The sequence below is a fragment of the Hyaena hyaena genome, unplaced genomic scaffold (assembly GCF_003009895.1).
Source record: "Hyaena hyaena isolate Hyena2069 unplaced genomic scaffold, ASM300989v1 scaffold_27, whole genome shotgun sequence".
Classification (NCBI taxonomy): Eukaryota; Metazoa; Chordata; class Mammalia; order Carnivora; family Hyaenidae; genus Hyaena; species Hyaena hyaena.
The window spans coordinates 3,872,370-3,883,582 of NW_024080659.1; the positions used below are offsets into that span (position 1 = coordinate 3,872,370).

General features: G+C 49.0%; 1 protein-coding gene across 3 annotated transcripts in view; it reads left to right on the plus strand.

Moving 5' to 3' along the window:
- Positions 1-10,707, plus strand: part of PMP22 (peripheral myelin protein 22) — a 33,558-nt gene extending 22,851 nt beyond the window's left edge. For 2 of the 3 annotated variants that reach the window (XM_039227250.1, XM_039227248.1), the window contains exons 4-5: positions 763-903; positions 9,350-10,707. In XM_039227250.1, the coding sequence (XP_039083181.1) occupies positions 763-903; positions 9,350-9,513 (305 nt within the window). In that variant the 3' untranslated portion in view covers positions 9,514-10,707. The remainder of the gene's footprint in view (positions 1-762; positions 904-9,349) is intronic. The other variant, XM_039227251.1, reaches the window with a different exon arrangement.
- Positions 10,708-11,213: the final 506 nt, after the last annotated feature.

Genomic DNA, 11,213 nt, shown 5'->3' on the forward strand with positions numbered 1-11,213 from the left:
AACGCCAAATGCAGGTCTTCGAGTAGGACACCGTAGGCTCCCTCCCTCCCTTCCTTCCTGAAATGATGCTATTTTACCATAGATGGTGAACTACAGAATTCTCTTTTTCACCCCAACTTCAGTCGGAAGCTTGGAGATTTGATCCAAGGCCAGGGGGTGGGGTGGGGCGGGCATTCAAGGAAGATGCAGAAGTATAACCCAGCGTCCCACTGGTGACTTGTCTGAGCACAGACTGCTCTGTGGCTGAGGCTCATGACTAGAATGGAGATGGACCAAGACCCAGCTTGGCTGAGCAAATGGATTTTCATAGCGTGCTCTTCTCCATCAGCATTTTCTTCCAACCTACTGCAGAACTGGCTTTGGCTCCAACCAACACTGTTCTTCTCAGCCATCGTCACGATCTCTACCTCTCTTTGGGGGTGTTGATGTTTTGAACAGCGGGTTTAAACTATGCTCAGAAGACAGAGGTTCTATCCAATAAGCAAGCCCTTTAAAGGCCCCTGAGGGCAAGAAGAGAGAAGGCAGTGGGCGGGGCTCAGACCATCCTTAACGTGAGCATACATACGTGCGAGTAACACCTTTGGCCACAAGACTGGGAAGGAGTTCAATATATTTTAACTTGAGTTTAACTCCTAGTAGAGGGACTCTAGATATTTTCTTACAGCCCTTTCTTAAAATGGCCACAAGTAGGTAGGTATTAGAAATGTGGATTGTCTGAGTTCAAGCGGACCTCTCCTAACCCAGTGCCTCTCCCCTTTCCAGAATGGCTACAGTCTGTCCAGGCCACCATGATCCTGTCCATCATCTTCAGCGTTCTGTCCCTGTTCCTGTTCTTCTGCCAGCTCTTCACCCTCACCAAAGGGGGCCGCTTTTACATCACCGGAGTCTTCCAAATCCTTGCGGGTGAGTTGGAGATGATAAAGTCCAAGGGGAAGCTGCTCTTGCCTCTGCAAGGCTGGGGGATGACTCATGTTTGTGAATCTGCACATTGGATGGTTTTTATAAAGTACAGATGTGTGTGTGTGTGTGTGTGTGTGTGTGTGTGTGTGTACTTACATATATACCTTGGAATTTGAGAACTCTCTACCTCTCTGTGGAATAGGGTACATAGGAGATAAGATTTCGGGACTCTAGAACCAAGCTCCCTAACCAAGCCAGACCTAGCAGTGGGAACGAAGCTACAGTCTGGACACATAATCAGAGGTAAATGCTAATAAGAATATGAGTAGAGCAAAGGCCCGTCTTGAGGGCGTATCCTAATACGTTATGTTATGCCCCAAGGAGCCGTCCTTCCTACAGCGTGGAAAGTGGCCCCAGTGTGCTGCTGAGGTTGTTTCCAAGTATGTGTCTCCTACCTCCAAGCAGTGATGAAGCCGTAGCAGAGTCTTGCTTTTCTGTACCCCAGGTCTGTGCCTTACTGGGATCTAGTTTACTGTTGTCATTCTTTGGTGTCTCCACTTTGGCACCCCTGTGTCACATGACGTCATTTCCTAACAAGGGGCCATGATGACACATGAGAGCTCTCATTCATCTCCTCCTTAAACCGCCTTCAAGTTCCCCTACTGGATAGGTTATCCATATGTACAATGTGCAGAGGACGAGAAGCTTCTCTTAGAAAGGGTGACAGCTTCCAACTTTGTCTCTAGATTCTGGCCACTGTCTTCCTTCATTAACTCATCTTCCTGTCTATTGACTGCCAGTTGACTGAGTCGGAAGGCACTGGAGAGAAGTAAGAGACAGATGTGGTTGTGGATCCTATAGTCCATGTTAACAAGTCACAAACTCACTATGTACCAGAGTACATCTATGTACCATGAGATGTTCTAAATCCTGGCTGTCCGGGTAGGCAAAGGGCTATGTAGTCATCTCTTCTTTTAGTTGGTTGTCAGAAGGTCCATGGTGCTGAATCCCCACCCTGTGTTCAGGAACAGTCTTTGGAGGGTTGAAAACAGCAGCCCATACGTCTTGGATGAGTGGACGGATGTGCAGAAATAATGGCTTACACATGTCTGTATGGTAAGACACAAGCTGAGGTTGCTGATGACCTTTTCTAGAAGCCAGAGAAGTCCCCTCTTTCCTGGAAAAAAGAATGAAACTGGAGAGCTACTTCTCTTGACATACTTAAATACAACATTTCAGCATGTACAGTTTTAGGATTTGAAAACCAAATAGTGCTTTGCTGCCTGCATAGGTCTTATTATAACAAGCCTAGCTCCTAGAGTGTTGCCAGTTTTGTTAAGTTACTAATTATGCAGCAAGATATCATTCCCAGGTAGGTTGGAAGCAGTGTTCTCCTTAGTCACTCTATTTCCAAAAGTAATACACAAAACTAGAACATACTCTGGGATTTCTATTTTGGCTTATCATTTACAGTTTGATGTCAAGACTACTGATGATCATATCTGTTGCCTCAATAGATCTGTCCTCAAGAGAAAATAATACAGACTTAGGAACCAGAACTTTCATAAAGTTATATACACACACACGCACACACATACACACACACACATATGATCTATACAAGCGTATTCTTTTATTGATAAATAAACTGAGACCAGGAGAGGATAATGAATACACAAGGTCTCCCAGTTCACACAAGAACAATTGGAAGCACGCACTTCCGCTGATACCACACAGACTCGATATAGTTAGCAACCTCCTTGTGGTTAGAGATGACGGAATCCACCAGAATTGCTACAGAACGCAAAATCTGGGGCAGAAACTCCACTTTTCCAAAGGGTATTTACTAATCCATCCTCTCTTCTCTGTTTTGAATCTCCTCTGAACTCAATACAAGCCTTTTAGAATTCTGCTATTAAAAAACAAACAACAAACACTTGGGGCTCCTGGGTGGCTCAGCCGACTTTGGCGCAAGTCATGATCTCACAGTTTGTGAGTTGGAGCCCCACGTCGGGCTCTGTGCTGACAGCTCAGAGCCTGGAGCCTGCTTCAGATTCTTTGTCTCATTCCCTCTCTGCCCCTCCCCGACTTGTGCTCTGTCTGTCTCTTGTCTCTCAAAAATAAGTAGATGTAAAAAAAAAATGAAGAAAAACAACCCTTCTACATCTAAAGGCACGTGATTTGTTCCTCATTTCTCCCCTTCAAAAGTAGCTTCTTATCTATCATGGGATCCAGTTTTCAGTTTATCAGTTCATCAGCCTAGCGGCCCCTATTTGAATAGGAAGTTGTGTTGGATGAGAAATGTCAAGCCCTAAGAAATGTTCTGTTATGAACTGTTAACTCCAGTTAACGGGAGCTAAAAGCAAGTGGTCTGGGAACCACCAGGTCCCCGCCCCACCCCAGCCCCGAACGTTGCATTTGAACTTGATCTGTAGGATCTTCCCACTCAAGTTGAGAACTCAAAGAAGGGGCGTCACTTGAAGATTTCCATGCTTCTGCAAAGCCCTGAAGTTGGTTTTTTTTTTTTCATGTTTTAGTTTTATTTTTGAGAGAGAGAGAGAGACGGAGTGTGAGTGGGGGAGGAGCAGAGAGAGAAGGAGACACAGAATCGGAAACAGGCTCCAGGTTCCAGCTCTCAGCACAGAGCCCGATGTAGGGCTCAAACTCACGAACTGTGAGATCATGACCTGAGTGGAAGTCGGATGCTTAACTGACTGAGCCACCCAGGCACCCCAGCACTGAAGTGTTTTAAGTGGAAGCCCCTGAAATATTTTCTGAGTCTCCCAAGTGGCTGTACGGGGCTGCACTATCTCTGCCTCGCTTCCCTTTGAAGCTCGAGCTCTGGTCTTCATAGATCACACACACGGGGGTGCAGGAAAGGCAGGTAAAAAGTGTGGGGGCTCTCAGGGCTGACTGTCAATGTAGGGAGCCGTCTCTGCCTTTCTCTAGATTACACCTCTGTGTGTGGTTATTGTTCTGCCTGGTTTGCTGCCTCATCCCCTTCTGCGTGTCATAATAAGCCACAAGTCTTACATTTACAAGCTGTCTTCCCTTGATTACATCCTTCTCACGTTGGCTGCTTCTTGGAGATGTAGCAACAGGCGTCTTCATCTAGTTCATCGCTTTTTTTTTAGATAAAAAAAATTTTTTAATGTTTAGTTTTGAGAGAAAGAGAGAGACCGAACATGAGTGGGGGAGGGGCAGAGAGAGTGAGACACAGAATCTGAAGCAGGCTCCAGGCTCTGAGCTGTCAGCACAGAGCCCAATGCGGAGCTCGAACTAGTGAACTTCAAGATCATGACTTGAGCTGCAGTCAGATGCTTAACCGATGGAGCCACCCAAGGCGTCCCCATTGCTTTTCAATCTTAGCTGTACATCAGAATCACCTTAAAATTTTTTTAAAGTTTATTTATTTATCATGAGAGATAGAGAGAGAGCTGGGAGGGACACAGAAAGAATTCCAAGCAGGCTTTGCATTGATCGTCAGCATAGAGCCAGATGCCGGGCTTGAATTCACGAACTGTGAGATCATGACCTGAGCTGAAATCAAGAGTTGGGCACTCGGGGCGCCTGGGTGGCTCAGTCCGTTGAGCGTCTGGCTTCAGCTCAAGTCATGATCTCACAGGTCGTGGGTTTGAGCTCCACGTCGGGCTCTGTGCTGACAGCTCAGAGCCTGGAGCCTGCTTTGGATTCTGTCTCCCTCTTTCTCTGACCCTCCCCTGCTCATGCTGTCTGTCTCTCTGTCTCTGTCTCTCTCTCTCAGAAATAAATAAAACATTAAAAAATAAAAAATAAAAAAGTCAGGCACTTAATGGATAGAGCCACCCAAGTTCCCCGAACAAAGAAGGTGCTTTTAAAAAATGCCAGCACTCAGGCTTTGTCCCTGGAGAATTCTTAAGAAGGGCTGCTCCCTGGGTGACTCTAATCAGGGCTTAGGAACCACTAGTGTGGCCATCAGACTCTCTCTAATCCCACTGTGAGGTCTTACTGGAATTTCTCTGCAGATAACTCTTCCCACTCATAAGCCATAGGTTCTTCCAAACCCCCTTCTTCGAGATCATTCTGATCTAGGATCTGGACTTTATTTTTCTTTTCATAACCTGTAGTCGTCTGTTCCCAGACAGCGCCTACCCTGGCCCTAGCTCTGTTGGGTTGGGTTCCTCTCCGTTGGAAGACATCAAGAAATTCATAGAGATACAGACCCGAAAGACAGATCCACATGTTTTGATTAATTTCGCTACATAACGCCCAGCCTCGAGCTCCACACATGCTCCGTAGAAGATCATGACTAACCCAAGACCCTGAATAACCCACTTGTGGGATTTCCGGATAACTGTGTTCCCTTGCAGTCAAACACAGGTCACTGTATAGCTTCCTATATTTTGTGATTCAGAGGAATGGAAAAGATGGTAAAAGGAGATGCCTGTGTGAGGTTTTGTTTGTTCTGCGTCTTTTATCAAACAGATTGATAGAGAGATAGAGCTTTAGAACAAAAGAATTTGAGGGATGAGTAAAAGCATGGTGGCCTCCCCATTCCGAGGGGCTCAAAACCAGCTGCAGTCAAAGACCACAGTTAGAAACCCTCGTTAGGAATGAACCATCCCAGGGGCACCTGGGTGGCTCAGTCAGTTAAGTATCCGACTCTTGATTTCAGCCCAGGTCATGATCTCACGGTTTGTGAGATCAAACCCTACGTGGGGCTCTGTGCTGGTAGCTCGGAACCTGCTTGGGATTCTCTCTCTCTGCCCCTCCCCTGCGTGTGCTCTCTCTCTCTCTCTCTCTCTCTCTCTCCACAAAATAAATAAACATAAAAAAAATATAAAGGGATGAACTGTTCCAGATGTTGTACGAGCCGTGCCCAAGTCAGGAGCCAGTAACGCTGTGGGTGACTTTCTAAGCAGCAGGGGTCACTTTGGTGCTGCAAACGGAAACCAGGCCAGTGGCACAGAGAAGGCTTTGTGCAGGTCAGACAGAGGGAAAGCCCAGTGCTTTTGGAGGAATGGACCTTCCAGTCTCTTCCTGCTACACCTTATCACCCTCAGGATGAGGAGAGGTGAGTCACAGGTGTTCACTCATCCAAGCAACACCACGAGGCACCTTCCAACCCGCTGGGCACTTTCTAGCCAACTTCTCCCTGGCTTCTGCTCTGGGGTCTCCAATGAACGCTTCCGCAGAGGTCACTGGTGTACACTCACTCTCTTTTTTAAGTGTATTTATTTTGAGAAAGAGAGAGCATGCGAGCAAGGGAGGGGCAGAGAGAGAGGGAGAGAGAATTTCAGGCAGGCTCTGCATTATCAGCTCAGAGCCCTCCGCGGGGCTTGAACCCCCAAACCGCGAGATCATGACCTGAGACGAAATCCAGAGGCAGACCCTTAACCATCTGAGCCACCAGATGCCCCTTGACAGGGATAAACTCTTTTTTTTTTTTTAATATGTTATTTATTTCTGAGAGAGAGAGAGAGAGAGAGAGAGACAGCGTGAGCAAGGGAGGGTCAGAGAGAGAGGGAGACACAGGATCTGAAGCAGGCTCCAGGCTCTGAGCTGTCAGCACAGAGCCCGACACGGCTTGAACTCGAGAACTGTGAGATCATGACCTGAGCTGAAGTCGGACGCTCAACCGACTGATCCACCCAGGCGCCCCGATGACAGGGATAAACTCTTGAGCTGCCAATCCTTTTATGGTGTCTGGGGAGGGTCAGAGCCCGCCACTCACAGCCGACTGCCCTCCCAGACTCGGGCCCCTCCCAGGACGTCCCTGTCACTGCCAGGGCACAGACCGCTCACCACCTGTGGGCAGGGACCTTCATCACCACACCTCCGCCTACAGGTCGTTGAGGAAGCAAGTGTATTCGGACAACCCATTTATGAGAACAAGTGTTGACCCCGGGGGGCCTCCTGTATGGCACTGCCTACCCGGTGTCGCTGTAATCACGTGCTCCCTAAAGCATCAGTCTCCTGACAGTGACGATAAAGTGAGTATCCGCTCTTTGGTTCTGCAAAGCATCTGAGCTAATTGCTCATGGCCCTGAAGCTCATTTACTCCTCGGGCGAATATCCTGTAAAGGAGGCCAATCCTGCCTGTAACCAGCCCCCTCCTGCCTCCTCTTGGGGGACGGAGCGTTCACCCTCTCCCAGTGAAATCTGGGCACAGCCGACTTGCACAGCCGCCACGCCGTTCTTCCTGCCCGTGCTGGGCAGTTGCATGCCCCGCTTAGAAGCCTTACCAGCAGGACAACCATGGGCCTGGCCTTCTAGCGCTCTGTCCCCTTGGTCACACTTCTCTTTTTATAGCCCTGCCCTCATTAGCAGGTAGGTTAAGTATCGTCCAAGAGACAACTGCAGTGTTTCTTTTTTTTCTTTTTTTTAATTTTTGAGAGAGGGATAGAGACAGAATGAGCAGGGGAGGGTCAGAGAGAAAGGGAGTTACAGAATCCGAAGACAGGCTCCAGGCTCTGAGCTGTCAGCACAGAGCCCGACGCGGGGCTCGAACCCACCAACCGTGAGATCAGGCCCTGAGCCGAAGTCGGACGCTTAACCGACTGAGCCACCCAGGCACCCCTGCAGTATTTCCTGAAGACAAGACTGTGCACCTTGCAGAGGTCAGCCACGCAGCCACTGGGGAAGATAATTGGGGCTCAAGGACGTCAGGACAAATAAACTGTGTTCCCAGCAGAGCCCATCCGTTCTCCTCGAACGAGTTTGCCAGCTCTAGTTTCCCCTCTGACCCAGGCATCTGCGCTGTCTCCTTACCTTTCTGTAGGTCGCGGGTCCTGGATCCGATCCCAGGGGAGCTGCGGGGCTATTGTGTGGCTTTCCCAACACGGGCGAGGGGGGGCACTCGAGTGGGAGTTTTCTCCTCTGACTTGGAGATGGACGTTCTTATCAGGGTGGTGAATGTAGCCTGCTCCCACTGACACACTTTGTTCAGACAGAGTCGCAGTGTGTAGCCGAATAGCAAGGAGGTTAGATGTGGGTGGTCCGGGCGGGGCACTGGGGGCTCTGGAACCCCAGGAATCCTACATAGCATGCGGGGTTTATAATAGAGTCACTCAGAGCCTCTCAAAGACCCTGTTTTCAGGAGGGAACAGAGGGAACAGAGCAGGCTTTGTGGAGCTCCAGGCTGGGGTGCTGACGTCACTGGACCCCTCCCCGCAGGGGGCTGCTGACTGTCATCGTGGGCACGGACCATCACTCTTGAACTTGCCTGCTCCGAGAGTCCCACACCAGAGGGCCACCGCTGTGGGCTGGCGAGGGGCCCCCCGATTGATCTGTGGACCCGATAAACTTGCACTCCTCTTGGGGCTTCAGACCCGACCGTGAGGGCACCAGGAAGTGTTAGAAGGGAGGACCGATAGTTTCCTCTCTCTGGTTCCCACTCATCTCCTGTCCTTCCTCTTTATCTTCTTCTTCCTCTCTCTGTATTCCTTTGTCTGCCTAAGAGCGCCCAGAGGCATGGCTTGTTGGATCTCTTCCGTGGTGGCCCTGCTAAGGGGCTCTGGGTTTTCTGAATGGACCCCAGATCTCTTGCATTGGCACAGCTCGGATAATGGCAAAGTGCCATTTCACTTTACTGGTTCAAATGGCGTCACCGCCCATTCATACAGCGCCTCACAGGTTTCCTGGGGCTCCCACGCCGAACGGTCCTTGGAGAGAACTAGGCGGGTTCATCTTGTAAGGCCAATTCTTGCTGGCCACATGCTTCTGTCGACTAGGAGTTGGTGACAGTCTGAGGAAGAGAAACGGGGCGGAAAAGATGATAAGCAACCTTGGAGATACTGCTCTGGGTCCTATAGATCAGATGGAAGCAGAGAGCAGATTGTTTCCCGTGTTTCTGTATCTTCGAGACCCTTCCTCTGCTGCCGGATCCAGGATCAGACATGCTCTTCTTCTTCTTTTTTTAAATCTTTATTTATTTTGAGAGAGAGAGAGAGAGACAGAGTGTGAGTGGGAAGGGGCAGAGAGAGAGGGGACACAGAATAAGAAGCAGGCAGAATCAAGCTCAGAGCCCAACACGGGGCTTGAACCCATGAACCGTGAGATCATGACCAGAGCTGAATTCAGATGTCCAACCAACTGAGCCACCCGGGTGCCTCTCTTTTATTTTTTTAGGTTTATTTATTTATTTACTTATTTTGAGAAAGATACAGAGAGTGAGAGGGGGAGGGGTAGAGAAAGAAGGAAACAGAATCCCAAGCAGGCTCCATGCTGTCCGCGCAGAGCCCATCTCGGAGCTTAAACTCATGAACCACGAGATCATGACTGGAGCCGAAATCAAGAGTTGCTCCCTTAACCGACTGAGCCCCGCCAGGCGCCCCCCAGACATGCGCTTTTAGCACAGCGTTATCTGCAGAAGATTGTGTGTGTGTGTGTGCATGCAGAGGGGTGGTGGACAGGGGAGCCCCTCCCCCTGTGATCTCTCCCTCCCCCAACTGTCCCCATCTCTCCCCAGGTCTGTGTGTGATGAGTGCAGCGTCCATCTACACGGTGAGGCACCCGGAATGGCATCTCAACTCTGACTACTCCTACGGCTTCGCCTACATCCTGGCATGGGTGGCCTTCCCTCTGGCCCTCCTCAGCGGCGTCATCTACGTGATCTTGCGGAAACGCGAATGAGGCGCCCAGACGGTTGGTCTGAGGCACTGAGCGTACGTTGGGGGAAGGGAGGAAGGAAACCAGAAACCAGAAAAAAAAACAACAACAACAAAAAACCCAAGCCAAAACAAACAAAAAAAAAGAGCTAGCCAAAAAACCCAAACTCAAACCAAACCAAATAGAAAGAAGTTGAAGGGGGGGTTCGTGTTGACTGAAGATGTATATAATATCTATGGTTTATAAAACCTATTTATAACACTTTTTACATATATGTACATAGTATTGTTCGCTTTTTATGTTGACCATCAGCCTTGTGTTGAATCTTAAAGAAGTAGCTAAGGAGCTTTACATCCTAACCATATAACCGAGCTCTGTTCTTTTGTTCTGTTTGTTCTTTTTTGTTTGGCCCGGACGTAAAATAACTCCCATCTTGCCCCGTCCCTTTTATCTGAAAGAAGATACCTCCCTTCCACTCCACCTCATTCAGAAAACCAAAGCGTGGGTGGGAACCCCGACTGGCCAGAAGCCCTTACTTTGTGGGTGACCCGGTGCATGGCACAGAGGTCCCGCCCACACCTCCATGCGAAGCCATGGACAAAACCCCCAAACTGGAGCCCTCGGCAAAAACACGGCTTTGTGGCTTTGGAACACTTGCCCTTGACAGTGAGTGTCTCAGTCGCACGTCTAGGTGACGAGAAATCGGTGACAGCAAATCTATGAAATGGTGCTATGGATTTACCATTCCTTATTATCACTAATCGTCTAAACTACTCACTGGAAATTCAATTAACGATTTTACGACATAAAGTAGAATGGAGACCTGAGTAATTCTGTGTCATATAAATGGTTTATAACTGCTTTTGTACCTAGCAAGGCTGCAGTTATTACAATAATAAATAAATAATACACACAGCCTTTATTGCTCCCACATTTTTCTTACGGTCGGAGCATTGGGACAAACCCCTAGACCCCTCGGGACCGCCCATTCCCGGGACGCAGCTGGGTCTAGACTGTTCTCTGCCTCCAAGGACTGTCTGGCAATGACTTGTATTGGCCACCGACTGTACATGTATATACGGTGCCCTTCTGATGCTAAGACTCCAGACCTTCTTTTTTCTTTTTTTCTTTATTTCCTTTTTTTTCCTTTGCTTTTTCTGATTTTATACCAAGTGTGTGGACTAAGATGCATTCAAAATAAACATCAGAGTAACTCACCGATCTCTCCTGGGATTTTGTGGCGACCTCGGCGCGGGGGTGCGTGTGAGGGGGTGCGGAGGGAAGATCCTCAACAGAGAACAAGGTTGAGGTCACGGTCTGGGTTTCTTAAGAGGCTACAGGAGCGCAGTCTGCCCTCCGCGAGCCTGTGCAGACATCTGCTCGCTGAGGAGGACCAAGAACTGCAGCTGAAACAAACTATAAATGGACCGTAAGGGACTTGAGTGTTCATTTAGCTCAACCCTCCTTCCCTTCCTCATGCGCTGGTCTCTGAGGAACCGCATGGGGACCACGGAGGCATGTCACACCTTCTCCTAACATAAGCGGGATGTTGGCGGGAAAGGCACAGACCCTTAACTGTAAAAGGAGGGGGGTATGTTATAGTGGAAGGTAATATACTGGTGACTTGAGGCTGGGCTTGCAGATGAAATATTAGTTGTCACCAACGAAGTTCCTGCTGTGGTCCCGAGGGAGGGAAAGCACCGACCGTGTCCCCTGGCTCCGAG